This window comes from Amphibalanus amphitrite, unplaced genomic scaffold (genome assembly GCF_019059575.1).
Source record: "Amphibalanus amphitrite isolate SeventyFive unplaced genomic scaffold, NRLGWU_Aamphi_draft 000045F_arrow, whole genome shotgun sequence".
Taxonomy (NCBI): domain Eukaryota; kingdom Metazoa; phylum Arthropoda; class Thecostraca; order Balanomorpha; family Balanidae; genus Amphibalanus; species Amphibalanus amphitrite.
In genome coordinates, this window is record NW_024881541.1 from 502,871 (window position 1) to 530,694 (window position 27,824).

The following is a 27,824-nucleotide window of genomic DNA, read 5'->3' on the forward strand; positions in this document are numbered from 1 at the left end:
GCTGCGCCACTTCTGCCTTCCATTGATTCCTTCCATCTTAGTATCAACTATACGCTTTTCAACTAACTTTAGACTAAGTTTTAAACTATGGTTAGTATGTTATTTCTGGTACATATAATTTAAAAATAACTGCTTAATGAATTTGGCCTTACTCGTCAGAATAGAATACTCTATTTTTTCCATATTCAAAAAATATATCACCTTCCATGTAACTCATCCAGGTAAAATGGGCGCTTTCCGCGTCGTTGGTGTACCCGTTGTTCTATATACCCTGCACGTAATAGTCGAGCGGGTTCAGGTCCGGGGAGTTTGGCGGCCAGAACTCGGGCGTGATGTGGCTGTGCAGGTTGGCGCTCATCCACTCCTGCGTCACCCTGGCCTTATGGGCGGGTGCAGTCTTGTTGGAACACATAGGGCCTTCCTCAGCCACTCGGTAGATCCAGGGCTTCACGACGTCACCGTCATCGACGGTGACGTCGACGTCGGGTCATCGTCGACGATGTTCTCGACTTTGGCAGTGAAATCGTCGTCCCTGACGGCATCAGATCGTCGGGTATGTTTCTTCCGCTTTGCCACAGACGGGACGTCGCCCACAGACTCATCCAAGCTCCGCTCGACTTTATAATCATGGCTTCTGTCGACCTTGAGGAAGTTGGCGTCTGGCGACCTCGGGTGCCTCGCTGCCGGCGTGAAGCGCCACAATGACCGCGTGCCTTTTCATTTCTTCCGACATCATCTTCAGCTGCAACGTTCCCTTTTGCTATGGACAACAATTTACATAAAGCATGGAACATGAATGCAAAAAATTATTGCTCTGCACAAAATAGTTTCCTCGTAACACAGGTTTGACATTTGTGGTTATTTACCGGCGCCACCCTGTACAAACGATTCAAGGTTTGATTATGAAGTTTTTATGGCGGGGAAGACCCCCGAAAGTTGCCGCCAGTGTCTTGTGCCTAGGTATTAGAGAGGGTGGCTTAAAAGCGCCGGATACATTGAAGTTTTATGATGCATTAAGGTTGCAATGGGTTAAACGAATGTACACAAATGTGGACTCGCAGTGGAGAAAGATTATTCAGGCTCGCATAGGAAAATATAGCATTGATGATTTGCTAAGGAACCGTAACGCCAGGCACTTCGTTAAAAAGTCGAACATTCCTGATTTTTATAAACAAGTGGTCGGCCGGTATCAAGAGTTATTTTATAAAGAACCTTGCGAAGCCCCCCAAGCAAGAGCTGAATCGATTTGGTATAATGACACGGTATTAATTGGAGGGAAACCTGCCTTACAAAAGGAAATGTATGAAGCTGGCATTAAAATAATAGATGACTTAGTTGGGTCCGATGGAATTGTGCCAAGGGTGTCGATTTGTGAAAATGGTTGGGGGTGCCCAGAGCAGGGACGCGGGAACTACTTTCAGATAAAGATCAACCTAGGGTACCCCCAAATCTAGTTTTCTCACCGGTTTTAGGCCACTTATTTTTCATCCCATGGCTTTTTCAACAAAAAAGAAAACATTTGCAAAAAAAGTGTGGTATTCCGTCTAAAAGCTGTAGGGGCACCACCCCCACGGCCCCAGAGTTGGGGGGGGGTGATAGCTGCCCCCACTGCCCCCCCCCGGCACGGGCGTAGGAACGTCATGAAAAGTGGGTGGGCCACCCTGTCAAGGGGCCTCCTTTTCCAGGGGGCCTCCTATTTTCAGGGGCCTCCAACTTTTGCCTCGTCCTGCTGGCTGCTTTCAAGTATGACCTCCAAATCTAGCTTCTGAGATCGGGCAGATGTACCCAGGGGCGTAACCGCTTAAGCGAACAGTGCGGAAAGTCCGCACCATTTTTAAAACTTATTCCACCTCCGATTTTTTTAGAATCTACTTGCCGCAAACGGCGCATGACCCCTGAAAACCCTTACGCAAATGTCTTCCTCGTTTCCCAGGTGCCCCCATTAGCTTCATAGGCGCCCTCTTTGGCATATAAGCGCCCTATGTATAGTCATCAGAGACATCCCTATGTCCCACAGTCGCCCCGTTGTCGCATACAATGTGCGCTTATCATAGGCGTCTCTCTTTTATGGACACTTGAAGGCGCCTCTCTTTGCCATGCCGGCGCCCCTGTTTCTTATGAATGCACCCCCATGGCATTGATCAATTGCAGTCGCAGACCTCTATTGCATGTGGACGCCCATATATGTAGGCCTCAGAGGCACCCCTCTTTCGCATTGAAGCGCCCCTATGGGCTTCATAGGCGCCCCTTTATTGAACGTAGGCGCCCTACTGTCTCAGAACCGCTCCCATTTGGCATGCAGACGCCCATCTTTCGTACGGAAGGGCCGCTGTGGTTCTTAGAGACGGCATGTTGCTCCCAGACGCAGATGGGGCTCTCGGAGTCGACAGTGTGGGACCTTCAGTCGCTGATGGGTGCCCGCCAGATGTGGACCCTCGGAGACGCCGGTATGGGGCCCTCGGAGATGCCGGTATGTGGCCCTTAGAGACACCGGTGTGGAACCCTCAGATACTTCAGTGTGAAGCCCTTACAATTGCTGGTGTGGAGCTATGAATGCGCTGGCTTAAATCCCTCAGAGGCCGGTACATGGACATTAGAGCTCAGTGAGAGCTTGTGTGGTGCCTTCAGTGGCCTTGTGGAGCCGTTAGACATCAACATGGTGCTCTCAGGAGCCGGTGAGTCCTCTGAGTCACCGGTGTGGGGCCTTCAGAGCTCCGAGATACTGGTGTGGGACCCTCAGAGGTGTCGGTGTGGGTCCTTCAGATATACCTATAGAGCCTTGAGATACACAGGTGTGGTGGCCCACAGAGGCGCCGGTGTGGGGCCCCCAGAGCCACCGATATAGGGCCCTAAGAGACACTAGTATGACCCTCAAAGGCGCCGCTGTGTGGCGCTCATTAACACTGGTGTGGAGCCATCACAGGCGGGTGGAGCCGTTAGAGGCCGGAAAGGGCCCTTTAGATGCCTACAAGGAGCCTTCAGAAGCCGGCGTGGCACCCTTATGGGGATAAGCGTGTCTACTTAGGAGCCCTTGAGGTGCTCTCATGAGCTCTGTGGGGCCCTACCGAGCCGAAATATGGCCACGGCCAGTTGCCGCCGCATGGCTCTTTGGACTATCATTCTCAGGGGCCTCATCTGCCTAGTTTGAATAGAAGGGCCTCTCAGACAATCAGTATCATGGGCCTCCTCTGGCTAGTATAAATAGAAGGGCCTGTTAGACCATCAGTCCTAGGGGCCTCTTCTGGTTAGTATAAATAGAAGAGCCTCTTAGACTATAAAACAACGGAAGAAGAGCCAGCGGCAATACCTATCATGCCATCGTATGCAATCCTAAGCAATAATCATGCAGTCGTATATCACACCAATGACTTACTCTTTTGGTAAAAATTAAAAAACCTTCTGATGTCCATGCTTCTTAAGTTCTTTCTCACCAGAGGCAGAATCCCAGATTAAACCATGATCTGTCGCCTTTCGGACCAAAAGACTGCCCCGCCCAAGCCCCGCCACTCAAAACAAAACTCAAGGACGTCCGGAACCGAAAACTCTCCCCGCGTTCGATGTCTCTCTGACGACGAAGATTCTACGCCGTCCGGCCAATCACGTTCCACAACCGCAGCCGAGCCCCCGCTGACCTTGAACGGGATTGGCCGGACGACATAGAATCTTCGTCGTCCGAGAGACATCGAACGCGGGGTCTATTATGTTGGAGGGCCCGAGTTTGTCAACGTCTCCATGGAAACCCAATTTGACACGTGTGCTTTCAGCACGCTACTACCGGCCGTGAAACACCGCCCCATTGACGCGGTACGAGTGCAACGATGGATACCAAATGCTGCTGTCTTTGACTCTGGTATAAACAAAGCAAAAAAAAAATCGCGTCATTTTTTTACAACGCATTCTTATGTACGGTAGGTAATTAAAAAATAATAATAATGCGCTCAAAGAACCGTGATAGTGATGCCAGTACCAACTTTGGTTGGGGGTGCCCAGAGCACCTTGGGGGGTGCCCAACTCAGCATTGGGGGTGCCCGGGCACCCCCAAAAGTATACAAATCGACACCTATGAATTGTGCTAAGCTTCAGTCAACTGAAGGAAAAAATGCCACAATTAAGAGTTGACTTCCTCACACTGCAGAGCATAAAAAATGCAGTACCGTCAAAATGGAAACAAAAGATTAGGCTAAACACCAGGGCTATGCTGGACCCAGATGATAGAAAATGTTGCCTTATTAATGTGAGTGCCACTTTGAAAGTTTGTTTGAGGGCACTCATGTGTAATCACATATACAAAAAGCTGTTAACGATTAAAACACCTACCGCTCAATGTAAATGGGAACAAGAGGGCATTTCTTTTGATTGTTGGGGAGATATGTACGAGATACCGTACAAAGTAACAACGTCTACTAAATTACAATCATTGCATTTTCGCATTATACACAGATATATTCCAACACGTAAATTCCTATGTTCACGAAACATTATTGGTAGCAGATTATGCCTGAAATGTTTTGAGGTAGATACGCTCGAACATTTCTTCTATCACTGCACTGATGTTCGCGAAATCTGGGATAAGGTGCTATGTAAGATAACGGCGGCCTTTCGACTTCCAAACAGTTTCGTAAACGCCAGAACGGTGCTTCTCGGTAGTGCGTCCAGTCCAAATATAATTAACTTAGTAATTTTATTGTGCAAGCAGTATATCGTGGCATGTAAATTACGAAACAATTCTACTCAACAACCGAGTGTAGAAGGTGCGATAAAAATGATCATGAACCAGCACGAAATTGAAAAAGCGATTGCCAAAAAAAATGATAAGCTCGACCAATTTTGGGAAAAATGGGAAAAAGTCGTCAACAGGAACCACGGAGGCTTGTTTCAGTGAACATCGCCCGCAAATAAATTCACATGGTCGTTGTGCCGGCACTTGGACGCCACGTAGGTACATACTTTATGGCATGTGTGCGCAGTGCAGCGCTACACTGTGCGCAGAGAAATCAGCCTCGACGCACGAAGCGTCGACGCGAGACGCGCGCGTCCGTTATCCGCCGGCCATCGGTCGTGACCTGCCGCCCAAGGCCTGTTTGGTTGGTGTCGTGAAGGTGGGCCAATGTCATGTTTGTTTATGTCCTTCTTTGATTGTGGTTCGTGTAGCTTGTGTGTGTTGCGTAAGTGATTTGTACGTCCTTGTGTTTCGTTAAATAATTTAATAATTTTTTTAAAAAAAGCACAGAGTACTACTGCGGTAGTATTCTAGCTTTACAAAAACTGGATGCCGTGAACCGAATGGCCATGAACGGGTTTGTTTTGCAAACCAAATCTGTTGGAAGCCAAAGCTCGCGCCATGTTCAGGCTTGGAGCTTCTCCACTTCAGATGTAAAAAACGCGGCAAAAGTGGTGTAGGCAGAAATTTTTGTTTTGGGGGATAATGCCTTATGGCCTGGAAAGGCTTCGATGTTATGTTTAACCCTAGAACGCCTAGGGGGGGGGGTTGTATCAACCCCCCCCCCCCCCTGAGGTTTTTTCGAAGTGCACGCTAAACGGCTTGTCGTAGCGGGCTGAAATTTTCAATACCCTCTGGGGCAACCTTTGCGCATCTTTTGCCGAAAAAAATTGATCGGGTCATGTCAGGTCACGGAGTTATGACGTCATAAGAGGTACAGCCTCCGGCCGACAGTTACCAAACGTGTGTGCCGAATCCCTAGGTTTTCTGCCGGTGATACCCACATTGTTTGATGGATCATGATGAAACTTCCCATGCATGTTGGGGCAAGCATTGGCTATCGTGTGGTGCAAGAAAATTGACCGGGTCAGGTCAGGTCACGGAGTTATGACGTCACAAGAGGAACAGCGTCCGGTACTATTTTTGAAAAGCGCCCGAACCACTATTTTGCTAATTCTTGTCACCTCAATGGGAATATGCAGCAATATTAGCTTCTATAGGGAGCAAATGGACCTCCCAAATCCAAAAATACAATCAGATTTCAAAAATTTAAATTTTGATTTTTCGAATTTTTGCCGCCGACTGTGACCTTGCCGACTTCCGGCGCTCCCAACGCGCCATTTTTAGAGCTAGGGAAACGAAATACATACCAAACGATAGAGAATTGATCAAGGAACACGATAGTGAAGGTTTCAAGTCGATATCTCCCACCGTTTTGCCGCAATCGCCGCCGAAAGTTGAAAAAAGTCTATTTTTCCGAAAATTTGACCTTTGACCGGTCAAAAGTAGGTCAAATGTTGACCTAGGACCAAAAAATATACCACCAATCGCGAGATCTCGTTGAGAGCAATCCGTTGGTTTTTTCCGCTAAGCTCTACGACCTTCCGTTTCGAAACGCCAGGGGGGGGGTCGTAACAACCCCCCCCCCCTGGTCGTTCGTGTTATGAGAAATGGCCTGGTCGTGCGAGGGTTAACTTGTATGATCGTATTATCCTCCGGCAAGAGGTCAAAGAAAACAGGCCTACAACCAGTTTCGGGAGACCCGTAAAACAACTGAGACCAGCAGTAGCTGACATTTTCCATCATTGTTGGGCTAATCTTGTAACTAGCGTATCTATTGTATGTGCTATTTCATAGCCACCCTGGCTGACTATATAGGACGATAAAAAGAAAAAAGCGCAATCATGTTTTCCTTATTTTATACGCTAATTAACAATGTTCAGGTAATTCTGGGACACCCTGTAAATGTTCAAATGGTTGCTAAATTAGAATTCAGCTAAAAAGAAAAAGTAGCCTAGAAATATGTAAAGCTTGAAAAAGTGAACAGAGGTCATCAAAGGTCAATGACCTGACCTGACCTTCAGGTGACCCTGACGGCTGACACCCACCCTAATGCATAGAACCAACATCAAATCACATGTTTGAACGTTTGAAACCACGAGGAGACTGCAAACGCGCGGATAATACGAGCCGACATACGCCGAATCGCGATTCCGGCCAAATTTGGTCTGGTCATGGTCTGGTCATGGTCAAACATGGTCTGGAAAAGCTGATCGGAGGTCAAAGGTCGTTTGGGTCAGGGTCATGAAATTTTAGGGTAGGTGTAAAATTGATAAACGCGAGGGTATTGCATGCTTCGTCGTGATCGGTCGCTTTTTACGCGACTTATTCGCGAAAAACCGAGGGTGGTCCGTTCGACCCCCTCCCCCTCCCCCTTATACGGGCGATTGTTAGATAGTGCTGGCCGCCGCCGTGCTGATAGGCCGCCGCTGCCGACAGGACCGGCGGCGCCGCTGGCTCAGTCTGCCGCTGGGCTTCTCAGCTGGCTCGGTCCGGCGCTGCACGATGCCGGTCTCAGCTCTGCGGCCGCTGGCGGTCTGCCTGTGGCTGAGCGTGTCGGCCGGCCAGCCGGACCTCTCCGGCAGCTGCACGCGGGCCGGCCACTGCCAGCCGCACTCCAACCCACTGCTGGACATTCCCGGAGGCACGTTCACGATGGGCACGGACCGGCCGCACTTTGCGCAGGACGGTGAGGGCCCGGCGCGCCGCGTCACCGTCAGTCCCTTCCGGCTGCAGCAGCGCGAGGTCAGCAACGCCGAGTTCGCCCGCTTCGTGGCCGCCACTGGATACGTCACCGAGGTGAGCGGATGGATAGCGGATACGTCACCGAGGTGAGCGGATGGATAGCGGATACGTCACCCAGGTGAGCGGATGGATAGCGGATACGTCACCGAGGTGAGCGGATGGATAGCGGATGCGTCACCCAGGTGGCGGCTGTGGGCCGCGCCCGGCAGAGCGTTAGGTAGGGCCTCGTGACCGAATATCTAGCGACAAAACATCTAGTGTCATTTAAGCTAGTACGTTTGAGCTAGTGCTACAAAAAAGCTAGTGATGTAGAAGCTAATATTAAAATAGCTGGTAACTTATAAGAGCTAGTCCCTCTAACTTTAAGACTAACTCCCAAGGAAAGGTAGTGGTGCAAAGAGCTAAAGCGCATTTTAGCGTTCCCTAAAAACACGGTGCGCAGAAATCATCAGAGCATGCTCGCAGTCATAAAAATAAAACTTAACCCTCGCCCCGTTGGGGGGGGGGGCAATTTGGCCCGCCCCTGTGGTTTTTTCCTGAATAGCAAGAACACGGTAACCATTAGGTAGTGAGGGAAGCGGTGTTTGGTATGAGGGGGAGCGGTGTTTGGTGGTGCGGGGAGCGGTGTTTGGTATGAGGGGGAGCGGTGTTTGGTATGAGGGGGAGCGGTGTTTGGTAGTGCAAGTCGGTGCGTGGTTGAGCTTGTGTTTGAGGTTTGTGATGAATGTAGGGTGTCCAAAGGTCTGGCTTTGATTTAACTTTAAAATATCTGGAAAATTAAAAATCCGACTGCATTTCAAGTTTGACACATGTAAAGTAAGCTCAATGCTCATAAACAATTTGCTGTTAACTATACTGAAATCAATTTTCGGTGATGGCTAGACTGAGTAGAAAGCAAAAATAAAAGTAAAAAGTAAAAATAAAACGTTTGTCAGTGCTTGTGCAAGGATCATATTAACCCTCGCCGGCCGAGGGGGGGGGGGCGGGTGCCGCCCCCCCCCCCCATAGGTTTTTTTTCGCGATAGCTCCGAACACGCTGGCGATAGAGAGCTGAAACTTGGCATACCTGACCTTTGATCCAAGCCGGATCTTTTGACACCAACCAAATTGTTGGGTCAGGTCAGGTCACTGGCCTATGACGTCATAAGTGAACCTCTGCACGGTCTTCAGATGTCGCAACTTCGCAACGCCCTCACTGCCAGAGGAGATGTCACAGGGAAATGAAACTTGCAGGATCTAGGATCCATTATGAGTCCCACAACTTTTATATCTCGGATTTTTCCTAAAGGTCATATGAGGTCAGGTCATTTTCGTGACCTCCCCATTATAAGTCAATGGGGAAAAATGAAAACTGCTATTCTGGCGCCGGGAACGATCTCCAACAATCTCAAGCACACAGAATCGTGATTTGATGCACTCCTTGCAAGGTTAGATGCGTCACTTTTGCAATGTTGACCTTGCGTGACGTCATTTATGACGTCATCAAGGTCATGTTAGTTTTTCGTCAATAACTCTTGATCAAATTGAGCTAGCGAGTCGGGAAAGCCACCAATGGACTCAAGAAGGCCTGCCGAATCGAATGATATGCGACATGAGCTCTTTCGACCAACTTCGTGACCTGGGGGTGCTGACCTGACCTTGACCTGAGGTCAACACCCCAAGTTGACCTGACCCGGACAAAAAGTATATCATTCGACGCGCCTGAGCAAGGCGAACACGATGCTGCCAAAATCGGCGCTCTGCGGCCGTTTTTTGCGAAGTTATTCACCAAAAACTGAACCGTACCTTGGGGCACTTGACCTGACCTCAGAGGTCACCGGTTGACCTAGGACCTTAAAATCGGGTACCAATCTCTGCGTCTCGTAACGGCGCACACGCCCGTTTTTTCCGCGACGCGCTAGCTCCACCAGGGGCGAAACGGCGAGGGGGGTCGTACCCGCCCCCCCCCCCCCCTCGGCCAGCGCGTATGTAGAAAACCAATAGGTCCGGCGAGGGTTAAAGGATCACAAACTTCAAACTTCCGTCCCATATCCATCGTCCCAGTCATCGCCAAAATAGTGGAGAGGGCGGTCCAGCGCCAACTCTACTATTACCTATCATCCAACCATCTCCTTTCCCCCACCCAGCACGGCTTCCGCCCGCGGCACTCTACGGAGACGGCGCTCACCTACATCAGTGATCACTTACTTTCGGCGATCGATTCCGGCAAAATCTCTCCTCTGTTTGATCGACCTCAGTAAATGCTTCGATGTCATTAACCACGGGAGACCTTTGGAAAAACTTCGGATTCTAAATATCGACATCTCATGGTTTCAAAATTGCTTGCACGGTTACACACAGAGTGTCAGCTTCACTGGCCCTGATGGCAAGGTTAACCCTATTACTGGTGGGGGTGGGGGTTGGGGTGGGGTGGGGATCGGCCCCCACCTGTAGTTTTTTTTGCTCTCGACGGAAAACCGCTTAAGCTAAGGGCTCGGAATTTGGGGACTTTTCCTGACTATTCATTGGGCACATTGTGTCAAATTTTTGAGTTTTTAGCTTGCGCAGAGGCGTCTCCAGGGGGAGTTTCTCGGGGGTAGTTTTGGCCCAGCTTTGACTGTTTCCACGTTTGCCGCTAAGCAGCGACTTACTTACGTTTGTGTTGGTGATCAATGGCACCAACCGTCATATGTATGCACCTAAAGACTATGTGACGTCATTTTACAATGACAATAAGCATGACAGCTGGTCAACTTAAGCCGCAATAGGCCGATATCCTTACCCTCGCCGGCACAGGCCATTTTGAGTCCTTCGACGGCACAAGGGGGGGGGGGGTACGACCCCCCTCGCGTTTGGCCCCTGATGGAGCTAGAGCTTCGCGGAAAAAACGAGCGTGTTGCCCGTCACGAGAGGAAGCCAATGATACCCAATTTTAAGGTCCTAGGTCATCGGTTGACCTTCCAGGTCAGGTCAATGACCCAAAAATCGGGAATATCGGAACCTGTTAGAAAGTCGTAAAGTGTGGCTGCTAAGGGGTTTTCCGGGGTGCCGATCACGAATATCGTGTTAGTTTTGATCACAGATGATGTCGTTAAGCGTTTAGACCAGGTCGGATCAGGTCAGGTCAGGTCGACCGGTAGGGGTCGCGACGGGTATTCGTAGTACCTGTCATCCGCCTCTGACAGCTTCGTAACATGTTACGAAGGCACCAAAACTACTTCGTAAATGTTCAAATGGTTGCTAAATTCGAATCCAGCTAAAAAAACTAGCCTAGAAACATGTAAAACTCGAAAAAGTGAACCGAGGTCACCAAAGGTCAATGGCCTGACCTGACCTTCCGGTGACCTTGACACCCACCCTAATCAGCATGGGAGCAACACATGTTCAGTTGGGCAAACTAGGCGGCGGGAATCAAAATATGGAGGCATCAAAATATTGATTCTAGTGGGCGGAGCTTTGACCATATATGGGCATAGAATCAATATTTTGATTCTATTTGGGACGTTCTCACCTTCAGGCGACCCGTTACGGTGGAAATAACCCCCATGACGGCGAGATTTTTTGACAAGTCAATACAAAAATCTCCCCCGCTTCAATTTTTCGCTGCATGGCTATCAGCCGTTTGTCGCGCGTACCTTTACGAATGGCGTAAAGATTTCGCCGCCAAAATTCAACAAAAACGTGCTCTAAAAACTTGCTCTGTTTATCACTAACGACGAGCCTTTGTAATTTTTTCATAATTTTGTTGAAAAGAAAATAAAAAATGCGTTATTTATTTGTATAATCATTTATTAGAAATATTCTATTTTCTTTGTACCTAGCCACGATTTCCGGTTCCCGCCATTTCGCGCCGGCGTCGTGGGTGTTTGGAGGCTACGTAATGCTCCCGGTTTTATTTTATTTAAGCGACCTTTTCTGAAGTGTAAGTAACAATGAATCACATTTTAAGATACTTTGAAGTGTATTTTTCAATTTCAGGCATGTGATAATAACGTTTCTTACCGAAAACCCGTTTTAATAGATGGTTTTAGGATTATGGCGCGGTAGCGACGTCAGCGGCGCGGGACGCCTTCTCACTTTTCTTTTTTCTTTTTAAGCTATATTTTTTTGAAAATGATGTCTTAGGGGTGGTATTTCAGTGAAATATGATGTTCTTTAAAAGTTACGGTATAAATTAGTTACAAGAAGCATCATGTTTTGTCTCACATGATAGAATTGTTGGGTGGACTCATGAAATGGGGGCTGTGCTTGCCCAGTATTTTACATAATTTTGATGTTTGTAGCCTCTGCTTGTGAATCATTCACCCAATTGTTGCTATAACTTTGATTTGTAGCATTTTAATTTGTTGTAGAGGGCAACTAGGTTTTTTACTTGTTCGGGGTTTACATTGAAAGGCTGTAGTGCATGTTCGTGTTTGTCGTATCTAAATAGTAGGTATGTGAGCTTGGCTTGTAATTGATTCGCCCATTATTGCTACATATTTAATGATGCATGTTTTAAGCGTAACAAAAATAAGTTGCTGAATGGGGTCAAGCCTTATTTACGTTATGCGTGATCTTCCAGAAAATTATGTGTGTAACGTACGTCAGTCCAGGGAATGCTGGATAGTTAATGTTCAGGATTGTCCATGCCAAAATTAATTTTAGAGGCCAGTTTTATCAACACAAAAATAGCCGCCTGCTGGAATTTTTTGCCTAAAGACTGCTTCACATACGGAGCGTAAACATGATGGACACGTAAACGGGTAGGGCTGTACCGCTCATGCTCTGTATGTGAAGTAACCTTAAGACAAAAAATCCAGCAGCCGCCTATTTTTCTGTTGTTAAAACTGGCCTCAGATCTACTTTTTTGGCAGAATTTATACAACTGCATGAGATGACAGTTGTTGGCGCACCTGGTGGCGTTCAGTGGAAATTTAAGTGACATTAAGCATTTAATTTTTATTGAATATATTCTAAAATTAATAGTTGCTGAACAAGTAGAATAATAACACATGTAGTTTCCTAATTTATTGTCCTCAAATGTCCTAATTATTGTGTTCTGTTGTTTGCTGCAGGTCAACTAAGGATCAAACACTGGTCGTTGCGGGGATCAGCTTCAAAGGGTTAAGGATGGCGTCTTGAATCGCTGTTCAGTCGACAGGCAACTGTATGACTACGCCATCCCTGTCAACCAGAGCGTCGACCGAAGTAGGGCAGCGCTGCGCGGACCTGGCCACACCCGACGGCCGACCAACCGGTGTAGTAGCTGTTTCGGGCTGGGCGGAGACTACCTACATCACGACCTTTTGAACTTTGATCTCGTGGCGAGAAACAATATGACGTAAGCAAGTGTGTATGTGGCTGGCGGGGCCGAGGATGAAATGCGCCACGTGTTTATCCTGCCGGAGGACGACAGCGTCACCAACCTGTCAAAGAACGAGCTGGTGCAGTGCGTGACGACTGCTATCTCGTCCCTGGAACCTGAGTAGAAAAACGTGCGCATAGCCCAAATGAAACGAACCAAAACACAGACAGGACTGATAGCTATTCGGTCGAGACTCGAGAATGTTCTGAAGATGCTGATCAGTAGACCAATTGGTGACCGTTTTCGGTGGAAATAGGGATCTGTGTGGACGTGTTCCAAAGTGACCTGCTTTGGGTGTGGACATAAGTGGCTCAACCTGACAGGATTGATGTTTTAGGTAGCCGTGCTAATTATAAACCCTATATTGAGTGTATCTGTACAAATTTTGTTTATATTTATTTCATGTATTTGATTCGAAACCGAAAATTGCTCTTTGTAATTTGGCAACATCGAGACGTTGAGGTCATTCTCCAGACGTTTATTTGTTTTTCTTAACTGTCCACGGTATGTCTTATTGGTTTGGTCTCAGTTTCAAATATTATTAAATGCATGTTTTGCAAATACGTAGCTATATTGAATAAAAGACGTGTCCTAAAAGTGAGTATTGCTTTGCATGAGATGTGAGCATCAACGACAGGGCTTTGTGATGGCAAATTTGTGGCAATTGCAGGGATCGTTGTGAAATGTGTTATATGATCGTATTATTTGCGATTGCAAATGCATCCGTGTATCATATTTTTATTCAAATTGTGCAATTTGTGCAACGGGCTTGGGTATGTCGTTCGGCAAAATATCCCGTACTGTTCTCCAGAGAAATGGGACGGGATACAGATGCGTAGAAACACATTCATGAACACGTGAAAGACGATAGGTTAACTTTTTTTTAACTCAAAATCAATACTACAAAGCAGGGATGTAGAGCCGTGAAAATTTCAGACGGCTTCGGCTCCGTATGAAAAAATCGGCTCCAACTCCGGCTCCGGCTCCGCGTAAAATGGTCGGGCTCCGGCGGCTCCGGTTCCGGCGCCGACTCAGTACATCGCCTATGCAAAGGTCAGCACGGCTCCCTTCATGCATTCCCCCGAAGGCTTGCAGCTTTGATCAGGGAGCCAGGGCGAGTGCTGGATATCCCTGGTCTACCGTGGTAGTAAGGTCTAGAAAAAAATTACACGATCCTGTGCTGATAATATCTTCATGAATTTATTGAATTTGCATTATTTGCACACAAGAAACATTCCGTAAATCAATTTGAAGTGTGAAGTACGCCTGCAGAAAGTCAGTTTGCAGAATCAATATATTGATAAACCAGCTGATTTCAGAATCAAAATAATGATTAGCCAGCTGTTTGCGGAATCAAAATATTGATTCTCGCCGGGATTAGCCGCCCTGATGAATCAATATCTTGATTATTTTTAAGACGCTTTCCTAAACTAACCAAAGAGGTGAGGGCTATTGTTTCGTGCTTGGTGGGCAGCTTCAACGTTGTTCTTCATTTTGTGAAGAAACTATCTTGAAATTATAGCCGGTTGCTGAATAATTGACGTTTCTGTGATGGTCTGCACGTATGCCCATATATGGTCAAAGCTCCGCCCACTAGAATCAATATTTTGATGCCTCCATATTTTGATTCCTGCCGCCTAGTTTGCCCAACTGTGTTTGAACGTTTGAAACCACGAAAAGCTTGCAAACGCGCGGCTACTTCGAGCCGACATACGCCGAATCGCGATTCCGGCCAAACATGGTCTCGGAAAAGAGGTCACAGGTCAAAGGTCATTTGGGTCAGGGTCATGAAATTTTCAGGGGAGGTGTAAAATTAATCAATGCAAGGGTACTGACAGTTTCGTCGCGATCGGCCGCTTTTAACGCGAGTTATTCGCGAAAAACCTTAGTGGGGTTGCATCAACCCCCCCCCCCCCTGTGCCGGCGAGGGTTAAGGTGGCGCAATATGACTTATCTCCCCTACCATGACAAAAACTCAAAACATCATCCCAAGTTAGCTTATCTGAATTCGCCTATGATTTTTGAAATATCCAAAATGCTGTAATATATATGATGGCTTAGTTCATGAAGAAGGGTCCCTAGACGTTTCATCAAAATCGGTAAAAAAAAAAGAAGTGATAGCATTATAAGTAATGAGATGTAAAACGCGACTTTTTTTAAAATTTTTGCGTTCAGGGCCCCCAATTTCGAACTTTTTTTAACTTTTGCAGTGAATCTGAAAGTTCAGAGCAATCGAATGGCGCTTATCCCATTAACCCGCGCCCCAGTGGCGGTCTCAGCCAACTTCGCCCTAGTGGGGGGGGGGGGGGGGAGGGCATATGTTACCACCCACTTCTAACTCAAAAACTAAGAGGGCTAGAAAGACGCGGTAAAAAGCAATCGATAGCTCTCAATGCGTACGTTTGAAAGTATTCCAGTCATTTTCATCTTAGAGCAATATTGGGGTCACTGGAGGTCATCAAAGGTCAAAATTTGCCAAACGTCATTATATTTTTCAGAAAACATGCGTTTATCTCAGGAACTAAGATAGCTAGAAAAATGCGTGGAAAAGCAACCGATAGCCCTTGAACTCTTCTTTCGATAAGATCATCATCAAAATTGACCTCAGGTCAACGGTTTAGCCTCCAGAGGGCAAAAACTCCAAAAATAGCTGTTTTTACGAAAAGTGTTTTTCGACAATAACTTTTGAATAAAAAAGCCACGACATTTCTATTGCCAGAATCGTGTTCCTCTCGCCGAGACGCATCGAATGAACTATAATTTGACCTTGAAGGGTCAACTTGAAAATTTACCTCAGGTCAAGGTCATGACCTGACCAGAAAAGGTCATGTTGCATATCAGTCGATGCGTCTCGGCAAGACAAACACAATGAGACCATCCCCAGCGTTCTATCTCTTTCCAATCGAAAGTTATCGGCAAAAATCTGTTTGTAGCCTCAAATGACCTCGGATGACCTTTCTAGAGGCTATCAGCAAAAAAGACACCTTGGTCGTCACGGGTGGTCCAAATCATTGTGATTCTGAAATATTTGGACTGTTCCTACGCGTACACACGGATCTAGAGGCATTTTCATTTTTCTCCATTGACTTATAATGGAAAGGTCACGTCACTGACCTGACCTTAGGTCACGGATATAAAAAATCTGAGATATACAAATTGTAGGCGCCCATAACATCATGCAATCCACCAAGTTTAAAACCTCTCTGACAAACACTGCAGGCTGGACATGATTGCAAACTTTTTTAGGCTTGGTCAGTTAACTTGACCTGGTGACCTGACCTGACATGACCTGGGGTCAAAAATTTCACACATTGTCCAAAATTGATGTACAAAAAGCTACCCCAAGCGGCGCGGCGCTACGCGCCGCGGTTTTTTTTTATTTACACGCAAAAAACGCGACAGGGTGGTAACATATGCCCCCCCCCCAATGCACAGTAGGCGATTTCGCTATCCTAGCACTTCATGAGTTATATCTTAAGTTAGACTCAAAACCAGTCATCCTCAAACCCCTCATTTTGTGCCTAGTTTCATTGCGCTTCAACTGATATAAGTATCGGCATTAGAAGTAATCGGGTTTTCTTTGCAACGTGCAAGAGAGCGAGCAATGCCTTTTCCCCATAGGCTTATACAGGACAGAAGAGGCTTAGCAAAAACATATACAGTGTTGTCTGTGTTATGACTTACTTCTCAACTAGCGTCAGTTACGGATGAACCACTTGATCACAAACCACGTGAGCTGGTTTTGCAAAGAAAACATTGTTGCAGAGGCGCTTTCAGACTGGTCTGTTTGGGGGAAAATAGTACCAACAGACTACCACATTTCAGAGGATCGTAAATTATCGTGTTTTAGGAAGTAGGTAATTATCAGTGAAATGGAAATGGTTTAGCGCTGAAATTGCATGTAAGCAAAGCTAAGATGCAATTGCAAAGCAAAAAAGAAGAGACCATGACTTGCGAATAATTGTGGCTGCTTGAACGTTCCGATCACATGTTCTACAAATAAATAGCTTTAGCTAGTGTCGTGTCTACCTACAACGTAACGCTTATTTTTGGTGGTTGGGATTCACAGTTGCGAAATGAATGTACGCTAACGGAGTTCAAGGAAGGAGTAGGAATTTCGCTTTCCGTTTGGCCTCTAAATAAGTTAGAACTTCGGTGCAACGTGGGCATGCTGCTCTCCCCGAACGGAAACCATTTCTACCTACCCGATTGTAAGTTTTTTAGGTCAGAGTCCCCAGGTCACCAAAATTGGTCGAAGGAGGTCAAATTGCATACCATTCGATTCGGCAGGTCTTCCTGAGTTCATTGGTGGCTTGCCTGAATCGCTAGCTCAATTTGATGGGGAGTTATGGACCAAAAACTATAATGACCAGACCATAGTGACGTCATAAATGACGTCACGCAAGTTCAACAATGCAAAAGTAGAGCATTGGACCTTGCAAAAGTAAAGCTTGAACTACCTATGTAGTTTGATATCGTTTCCGGCGCCAAAATAGCAGTGTTCATTTTACAACATTGACTCACAATGGTGAGGTCATGTGATCGACTTGACCTCATGTGACCTTTAGGGAAAATCCGAGGCATACAAACTGTGAATCCTCTGGAGGATACTAGGTTCTGTAAGTTTCATCTCCATGTGAAAGCTGCTCTGGCATTGAGGGCTTTGCGAAGTTGCGACATCTGAGGATCGTGCAGAGGTTCACTTATGACGTCATTGGTCCGTGAACTGACCTGACCTAAAAATGTAGTTGGTGTCACAAGATTCGACTTGAATCAAAGGTCAGGTATGCCAAGTTTCAGCTTTCTATCGCTGGCGAGTTAGGAGCTGTTGCGAACAGAATCTTCGGTTGGGCGGTGGTACTACGCCCCTCCCCTCGGCCCTATCCCCACCTTATACGGTAAGGGTTGAGCAAAACGTCCATAACTCCGTGAATCGCAAAAAGTGGCAGCCGATTTTTGCAGGATATTGAGACCACACACCAGGCTACTATGTAATGGTATTTTTGTTACCGAATCTCCTGGATGGTAAAAGATGGGCATTGCCAAACATGGTTAACAGTATTGATCTGATGCAGTTAAAAGGTGTGCTGCGAAAAATTATTAAAAATAAAAATACGTTTCAAAAGCAAAATTTGTGTGATGCATACTGCTTACAAGGAATGTGGCTTCAAACGAAATTACGGTTTTCGAGATAATTATCTTTTGTCTTGATTTACAGCCCTCATTGTAACTAGGGTCAAATCACGACCCGGCACCGTAGCTCAGCTTCTCCAACAAGTTCGTGTTTGGACGTTTGTGGTTTAAAAGTGTGTTGTTTGGTGTAAAAAAGAGTGTCACATTTCAGATGCTGGGATATTTTGCTACAAAATACGCCAGTATTTATTCATATTTCCCACCATTTTTTTCGGACCCCTGAAGCGCTAAATGCATGGATCGCCTACAGTGCACTGGGGCGAAGGTTAAGATCGGATATTTAGTTTTCGATATATCAAGGGGGCCGAATCGCCCCCCCCCCCTCCACCTGTTAACGTAGGTAGTCCAGAAAGCCCACCAGTAATAGGGGGGGGGGGGGCATTCCACGATAGATCGTACCACTTTTTTCCAATTTGACACCCTCATCTCTCGAAATTTGACGAGTATTGGTCTCAGGGGTAATCAGGGGCTCTGAATCCACCTGTAACAATTTCAGGCTTATCAGATAAGTATTTTTTGAGTTATGGTGCATAACATTTTTTTGGATCCTGCTTTGCAGCGCTAAGTTTGGCGGGCTGTAACTCTAAGACGGATTATTTAAATGCAAAATGTTATATAACATTGAACTTGCAATGAGACAGAGATTAATATGTATTTTTGAAATTTCGAAAAATACGCTATTTTTGATACATGACACATCGAGTTTTCTTTCATTTGTATTTTTTGGACTTTGGAACCAAATTTTTTTGAATTTTTATTTCTTTAAAAAATATTTGGCTCATTGTTAAAAAGTATGCAAAAAATTAGGAGGGTGTTCTTTCTATAAATCTTTTTATTTTACGTCACGATAACGGTTTCGAATAGTGATTTCGGAAGGGGAGCTTATAAATGGTGTGGTAAAGCTGCCGAGTGACATCACGGGTTACTGAAATTTCAATTGAAGTCTGATTCATCTGAACAAAGTGAAAAGAGGGCTCATCCAACCCTCTTTCCTATAAGCGCGAGGGTGAAAAAGGCTGTTTGGTTCTGACATTGTTTTGGACGCCAATGACCATAGCTGTCCGAGATGAAAGTTACAGGACGCATATATGGTGTCCTCCAGAGGTCTCACAACTTGTATATCTGGGAATTTTTTAAGGTTACATGAGGTCAGGTCGGTCACGTGACATCACTGTTATAACTTATAAGTCAATGGGGAAATATAAAAACTGTTATTTTGGCGCCGAGAATGATCTACAACTATCTCACGTACATGGTATCGTGATTTCATGCACTCCTTATGCTTCACTTTTGCATTGTTAACCTTGCGTGAGTCACTAGGGTCGTACGAGTTTTTCGTCAATAGCTCCCGATCAAATGGAGCTAGAGAGTCGGGAAAGCCACCAATGGACTCGGGAAGACCTTCCGAATCGAATGATATGCCATATGATACCCTTTGCCCAGCTTCGTGACCTGAGGGGCTCTGACCTGACCTTGACCCGAGGTCAACTACTTAAGTTGACCTCACCCTAGCAAAAAGTATACCATTCGATGCACCTGAGCTAGGCGAACACAATGATGCCAAAATCGCGGCTCTGCGGCCATTTTTTGCGAAGTTATTTATTAAAAAACCGAAGCCGTAACTTCAGTCACTTGACCTGACCTCAGACGCTACCGGTTAACCTGAGACCTTAAAATCGGGTACCAATCGCTGCGACTTGTAACGGCACACACGCTCGTTTTTTCCGCGAGGCTCTAGCTCTATTAGAAGCGAAACGGCGTGCTGGGGTCGTATCAACCCCTCCGAAACCCATTTTGCTTGCGGGAAAATGAGGAACTTATAGAAAGAACACCTTTCTAATTTTTTGCATGTCGATTTGCAATGACATGAAGTTTATTTTGAAAAAATAAAAATGTGAAAAATTTTGGTCCCAAAAGTCATTAGAGGCAAATGAAAAAAGATTAAGGTTTTTGCTCAACAATGAAATTTTTTCTTTGGAATTTTTAAATAGTAATATTAATTTTTGATTCATCGCAAGCTTAGTGTTGTTTACTGTTTGTTGGTTGCTTAACCCGTTCTTTAGTTATAGGCCATTAAACTCACCGTTACGAACCGAAGTTAAAAAAATGTAATGCAATATAACGCAAAAAGTTTTGATCTGAGAAGTCTGATATTTTGCCAGGCGTCTTTGGGGCCTATGATTACCCCTAGGACCGATTTTCATTAAAATCTGAGAGATGAGGGTGACGGGCCTGGTACGATCTATCGTGGAATGCCCCAGGGTTAAAACTTCCACTCTACGTCCCATCCCGCGCCCCGTAGGGGGGGGGCCGAAACGGCCCCCCCCTGTCCTTTTCGGTCGATATCTCCTAAACGGCTGGAGATATCGCCACCAAACTTTCAGGACCCCTCCGGGCATCAATTTTACACATTGTGACTAAAAAATTTTCAGAGGCTATGATAGGTTGGCCACAAATGACGTCAGAGTGACGTCATGTTCTGTCATTTTCGACCGAAAAAAGACCTTCGCGAGAAGACCTGTCAGGCCTACAGCTTTGAAGATACAGAAAAATGATCAAGACATAAAAGGTGTAGAATTGACAGGGCTACAAAACTGCTATCTCGGATTTTTGAAATTTTTGAGTTTTGACCCCCAAAAATCAAAAAAGCATTTTTTTGGATATATTAGCCAAAAAAATCCAAAAAGTTTTTGAGTTTCGAAAAAACGGAATATATGTGATAGTACCTACCGTGTTCTATCTACATACCAAATTTCAGATCGATACCTCGTTTTTTGGCCAAGTTATAGCGAAAAAACTGTTCAAAAATGATGATGTCAAATTTTCAAACTCAATTGTTGGCAATTCTAGACCTCGTAGAGCAAAACAAAGACCACCATTAGACTCCCCGTGACGAGCTGCATCGAATCGATACCCATTTTATGCAAAAATATCAACTTTGAAATTTGACCTAATTTGACCTGACCTTGACCTGACCTTCACCAAAACGTGACCTAGGCTGGCCCCAAAGGCTGCCTAACCCACATAATCGCATTTGTCATGTAAAATGGACCATAAAACATGCATCACACGACACTTTCATATTGTGACCCCCGGTGACCTGACCTCGCTGTGACCTGACCTGGTATCAGTGACCTCAGATAGCAAAGTATGTGTTTGACGAACAATGTACCATCGATGGTTTTCAATAAATTACCAATTTACTCGATTTCACAACACATTTCTTGAAATGCCTGTGAACGGTGAACTGAAAATCTGACCTTTGACCTGACCTGTGACGTCATCGGTTTGACCTAGGTCAATGAAATTTGGTCACAAGGTACTTCCCGGGTGGGGCTATCGAACGCCGTTTGAATTTTGAAAATCGGCCGGTAACTTTCCGAGATCTTAGGGGGGGGGGCCGAAACGGCCCCCCCCCCCCTACGGGTGGTAGGGTCCGCCGGTAGCCCTACGGGGCGTGGGATAAATCAAGGAGTTTTTCAAGGTTCTTCTCTCGGTCGGATTCTTTTCTGCGCGTTTGCAAATGACCTGAGTCTCCATGCGGCTGATGCACTCGTCGTGCAATACTCCGATGATACTCAAGTCATGGTTTCGGGATCAAAAGCTGTTTTTTTTTCAACACGTATCGTTCGCATGGAATCCGCTATTGCCTCACTTGGATATTATTTTCTTACTCAACGGATTAAAAGTTACCGTAACCAAAGATCTCGAGAAAGAAGCAAGATAGCGACAAGCGGTAAACGGCATGGGGTACGCACGGACAAGTTCTACAATTTTTACAAGGTTATTTACAGGTCAGGTCAAAGATGACGTCACAGGGGCCAAAAATGTCAAAATGGTGGCGCTAGAATTGAAGAGTTTTTATCGAATAACTTTCGAAGTAGTCAAGCTAGAAACAAAGTAATGGAACCATCGTGATCCTCCCGTCAATCCACATCGGAACATATATGTGTTGACCTCGAAAGGTCAAGGTCAAAGGATGATCTCAGGCCACGTGACCTCAAGGTCATCACGTTTATCATTCGATGCGCCTTGACGAGCTGAACACAATGAGACCATCCGTGCGGCTGTATTTCGCTCCTGTAAGGAGTTATCAGCAAAAAAAAAAAACCTATGGTGACCCTTGATAACGTCACATGATCTTACATTTGCCCAAGAGCAAAAAAAAGCCTCAACTTAGTCAAGGTTGATCGTATATGAAGTAATCCATGGTATATTGGGCCATTCCGACGCGTTTTAGTGAAAAAACAGGGAGTTTATTTCCCCCATTGACATAGGTAATGGGGAGGTCAAGAAATTGACCTGACCTTAGGGCATCGATATCAAAATTCCGAGATATATAAATTGTAGCTACTAATGACCTCATTAAATCCTGCGGCGCCGCTATAGCGCGGCGAAAAAAGTGAGGGCGTTTAACCCCCCCCCCCCCGCCCCAGTAACCCGCGGGTCAACTCCCCCACATTTCTTTCTCTGGAGACCAGACATGTGCCTGGATCCGAGTGCGTGATCCATCATCTCATTACTCGAGAGTGACAGTCCTATCTTACTCATCACCAAAGTGGATCTCGAAACAAAGAACAAGTTAGGAATTAGGATCTATGATCCTTTTGGGTTTTACGCTGAAAAATATCTCGGGTCTGTGCTCTCATAGGTTCTGACGAAAAACCAAGAACATGGATACCTACCTAGCCACCTGATCCGAGTGGATTACGCTGCACCTAACCAGTAAAACCAGGCGCTCCCAGGTCAATACGAGCCACGAAACGGAATTGTGATGTGTTGTCACATAGGCTCCCCAAAACAAAACTAGTGCGAATTGCATTTAGTGTTTCTTGAGGATGATATAAAAACTACTCCGTGCATGACTGGGGGAGGGGGCTGCAGAACCCCTCCCGCTTTTCCGTGATATCTTACAAAGCGCTGAACATATGAGCACGAAATTTTCAGTACATCAATTTGACAAATTGTGTCAAAAGGAAAGGTTCCTAGCTACCATCGCTTGGCCGGAAACATCGTCAGCATGACGCCATGTTCGGCCGATTTTCATGGAAAACATGAGAAATCACTCATGACTCATGAGCCTAGTTTTTTTTTTGGCAAGCACCTATTTCTTTTGCATGAGATGATGAAGAATACACATGGATATGAAACTGCTCCTCGGAATTTTAAAAAGTTGGGAAATTTCGGAATTCCAAATTGTACAGACAGCATCCCAAAAATTATGTTGTTTTTTTCTTGTATTTTGACCTCTGTTATGCGGTCTTATCTGCACGTTATTGTATTTACCGATTTTTGAGAGGGTGTTTTATCCAGATGCAAACTCCGGCTGGGTAGGGTTAGTGTGTTAGTCACGTGTGCCGTTAGTAGGTTGAGTGCGTCAGTGGGGCCGGCTGGGCGGTGACCGGTCGGCCGGCGGTCGGCTCTCAGTCAGCGACTCTCTGCCCCGGTTGCAGGCGGAGCGGTTCGGCAGCTCGTTCATGCCGCAGCACCTACTGCCGCAGTCGGTGCTGGCCTCCATCGGGCAGTCGGTAGCGGCGGCGCCCTGGTGGCTGCCCGTCGCCGGCGCCCAGTGGCGACACCCGGAGGGAGCCGACTCCAGCGTGGACGGTCAGTGGAGCGGGCACCGGCTGCGGGCGCCGCGCCGCTGACGGACTGCCTGCTGGCATGACTGTTGGCGTTTGGCGCTGCTGATAGCCGGGAGATGGGCAGGGGAGGGGCGCCGCGGCTATCGGCAGCTATCGGCCAACTCCCGCTCCGCCCGGGAAACTGTTTCCAACAGTTTTCATGGTGACTGGCGATATTACGTTGTTGCCGTCACTGCCTCAAATATTCAAATTATAGCAAAATGTTCATAGGAAATGGGTTCTGCCTTATTTAAAGTGAATTTTATTTCATTGTTTTTTAAACTGTATTATCATTTTTCTTCTTCTTTGGCAGATAGGTGCTATTTTTTGGCGAACAGTTTTTTCCTTGATTGCCCGTTTTCTTCTCTTGGGCTGTGTGCTGTAGTGTACACTGTACCTACACCTCTCAGTGAACGTCACAGACAGACTGTACAGCCAACTGACCATCGCCAACCAACTCAACCATACGCATACGGCATACGCAGACATCAGAGGATTCTTCATGGCTCCGAGTGGAAGATATATAGTATATACACATACGCCACTTATACACCACTATACAGGGTGTCCCAGAATTGACCGAACATTTATTTCCTGGCTAAAAGTACGATTGCGCTCGATTCTAATTAGATACGAGCATTATATTTTAAGACATACCTTAGCTATCGAGCTTGGAGACTGTGTTTGGCTGTGTTTGGTGACCGGTCATGACTCGAGTCAGTTATTATCCAGAGTCAGCAAAGAGTAGCCCCTTTTCGTTTTCAGCCTCAGCAAACAAAAGGCAATCATGGTGAATAAAGTGCAATTCTGAAGTTCGTAAACGGACTTTCGGCATGGTTCTTGCTGGAGAGCTCCAGTAGCTCATTTGCAAGCAGGCAGGGGTGAGCAAACCGCATTTATATCAGCGAGCGAAGCCAGAGAGAGCAAGAGATAACCTGATCGACAAGCCTGGGCGCGACCAAAAAGGAGCATGCACCAGTCGTCAAGCGGGTGGTTTGCCATGTCATGGATAACAAACGTTACCCATTTACCCAAAAACAAGCTAAACGACAGATCAGGGTTAGCTACGAAACATCGGTCTACTTTTGACCACTATCTTCGACAAATTTTGGAATTTGGGGTCCCTCATCTGAAAAAAATATGTCAAAACTAACGGAAAGACAGCGCAAATCGCTACAAAGCAGCCATAAATCATAACATATGCAACAAAAAGTGAATGGAAACACACTTTGTGGTCTTACGAAGGTATTCTGCCCTTTGAAGCGACACAAAAAAGTCGTGTGTGGACGTCAGATGGTGACAACGCCCCAACAGCCGAGACGGCCAGGCACCCGTCGAAAATCAAAGTGTGAGACATTTTGAGCCACGTGCAAAACGAAGAGGTGTCAGTTTTGTGATTGTTGCAATGTCTCAGTAACTACTGGGCCGATTGCGCTGAAAGTTGGCAGGTAGGTAGGCACCCACTAGGCAATGCATATCCATGTGCCACAGTTGGGGTGCTGCTGCACATGCGCACGTGCAGGGGTCGATTCCAGATCTCGAGAACGGCTGGACCGATTGCGCTCAAATTTGGTACACGGTTAGGTACCGGTTAGTAGGGTGCCGTGCAAAAGTCAGCTGGGACCCATTTTGCGCGTGCGCACGTGCAGGGTGCCGCTTCCAGATCTCGAGAACAGCTGGGCCGATTGTGCTCAAATTTGGCACCTCGCTAGAGACCGGTTAGGAGGGTGCAGTGCACAAGTCATTTGGAGGTACCCCCTCGCAATTTCGCACGTGCAAGGCCCACCGTCTCGCTCGCTCCGCTATTCGCCCCAAAAGGCGTTATACTGGTAAGGGAAAAATATCAGTATGAGCGGCCCGGCCTGTAACGCTTTTGAGAGGCTTATAACTCAGCAGCCGATGGGCCGATTGACATGCGGCCTTTTTTGTTGGGTAGCCCCATTCCTTTTACCCCGTGGTTGACTATTCTTGATGCATTTAGGTGACCGTCGTGGCACGTGCCACGTGAAAAGCCAAGGGTGTTCAAGCAGCTCTACAGAATTTGCGCTTTTGGGAGGTCTATATCTCGGTAACCGCTTGGGTGATTGACTTGCGGTTATTTCTGTAGGGTAGTTGCATCCCTTCTACCAAACATCGGATACTCTCTATGCATGTGGGTCACCCCCAGTGCACGTGCAAAATGCAACAATAAGAGGTATCAAATTTGTTCCCATTACAATTACTCTGAAATTACTGGGGCGATTTCGCTGAAACTTGGCATAGAGGTAGGCGCCCACTAGGCAATCCGTTCCCATGCGTTACGGTTAGGGTGCTACTGCACGTGCGCGCGTGCAGGGGGCGTTTCCAGATCTCGAGAACGGCTGGGTCGATTGCGCTCAAATTTGGTAAGCAGTTGGGGAACGGTTGGTAGAGTGCCTTGCAAAAGTCGCATTGGACCCATTTTGCACGTGCGCACGTGCAAGGTGCCGCTTCCAGATCTCGGGAACGGTTGGGTCGATTGCCTTCAATTTTTTTAAGACATAGAAAATGTCACGACTTCTGACAATCATACACGAGGCCGGTTTTGACAAAAACATGAAAGTTAAGTGATTTCAGATGCACCAAACATTTCTTTGGTTAGCCATATCGCGATTTACTCGGTTTGGTTAACTTGACTTTTTGGTATTTATGGCCACTCGTGAACCCCATTTGCATCACTGTTGGGTGGGGCAAAACGGAAAAAGTGCATGACCTGTTTCAATTTTTTTTTTGTTAATGCGTCTGGATATCAGATCAAGCATGTAGGCATCCTAAATGCACTGGCACTTTATCAGCAAGGCATCAAGGTCTTGCTCAGCACCAGGCATGAACAGTAGTTTTGATTCATTCCTTAAAGAACAAGACACCAATTTTCTTATGCTGCCCATATTGCCCCGCCTTCCCCTATTTGGTTTTTATTTCATAAGTTACATACACAAACAACCATTAAAAATGGTTCGGTTATTGACCCATCATCACTTGAACTCTTGATTTTTGGCTATGAACCCTGCAGACCTTAACTTTGCATCTCAGATGGATGCAGATATAACAAATTATTTTCTTTGCGCATCTCAGAGCAGTGCGAGATAGACATATCTCTGCACTCTAGACCCAATGGCAAATAAACCTCAACTAGAAAGACATTATGTACTATCCGCAACTCGGACCGCAGACCGTCGCGCCAAGCGCAGCTGCTGACGGCCGGCTGTGACGGACAGAGCGCAGCTGCTGACGGCCGGCTGTGACGGACAGAGCGCAGCTGCTGACGGCCGGCTGTGACGGACAGCTGCTGACGGCCGGTTGTGTGCTGTGTCGGACAGGGCGCCAGGACCACCCGGTGGTGCACGTCTCGTGGACAGACGCCGTCTCGTACTGCCGCTGGCTGGGCGGCCGGCTGCCCACCGAGGCAGAGTGGGAGCGGGCGGCGCGCGCCGGGCTCACCGAGCGCCTGCTGCCCTGGGGCAACAAGGAGCGGCCGCACGGCCAGCACAGGTCAGTCGCCTGCTGCCCTGGGGCAACCCGCTCGGCCAGCACAGGTCAGTCGCCTGCTGCCCTGGGGCAACCCGCACGGCCAGCACAGGTCAGTCGCCTGCTGCCCTGGGGCAACAAGGAGCGGCCGCACGGCCAGCACAGGTCAGACAGAGAGAGAGAGAGAGAGAGAGAGAGAGAGAGAGAGAGAGAGAGAGAGAGAGAGAGAGAGAGAGAGAGAGAGGGAGAGAGAGGGGGAGGGGGGGGAGAGGGAGAGGGAGAGAGAGATAGGAGAGAGAGAGGAGTGATTAGTGATATATATAATGAATATATAAAGAGAGGGGAGAGAGAGAGAGAGAGAGAGAGAGAGAGAGAGAGAGAGAGAGAGAGAGAGAGAGAGAGAGAGAGAGAGAGAGAGAGAGAGAGCTCATTGGTGATTTGACGCGTGGAAGGATGGGGGAGGGTGAATATATATATATATATATATATATATATATATATATATATATATATATATATATATATATATATCTATATTATGAATTATAACATGTCCGTCCAATCTCCATCCGTGTGTCATGTCTTATGTGTCTTATTGCGTCGGAACGGCGGCACGTAGCGACGTGAAATTTGGCATGCCGAATCTGTGGGCGTGGGCGGCCTTTGTATT

General features: G+C 46.7%; 1 protein-coding gene and 1 long non-coding RNA gene across 2 annotated transcripts in view; both read left to right on the forward strand.

Annotated features, from left to right (window-relative positions):
- Positions 1-27,824, forward strand: part of LOC122377472 (formylglycine-generating enzyme-like) — a 67,167-nt gene that overhangs the window by 15,927 nt on the left and 23,416 nt on the right. Inside the window, exons 2-4 of the mRNA XM_043357526.1 lie at positions 7,220-7,579; positions 23,498-23,651; positions 27,007-27,178. Coding sequence (XP_043213461.1) covers positions 7,286-7,579; positions 23,498-23,651; positions 27,007-27,178 — 620 coding nt within the window. The 5' untranslated portion in view covers positions 7,220-7,285. The remainder of the gene's footprint in view (positions 1-7,219; positions 7,580-23,497; positions 23,652-27,006; positions 27,179-27,824) is intronic.
- Positions 11,182-12,784, forward strand: LOC122377473. Its single transcript, XR_006255872.1, has 2 exons — positions 11,182-11,426; positions 12,562-12,784. It is a non-coding gene; the product is annotated as an uncharacterized LOC122377473 (long non-coding RNA).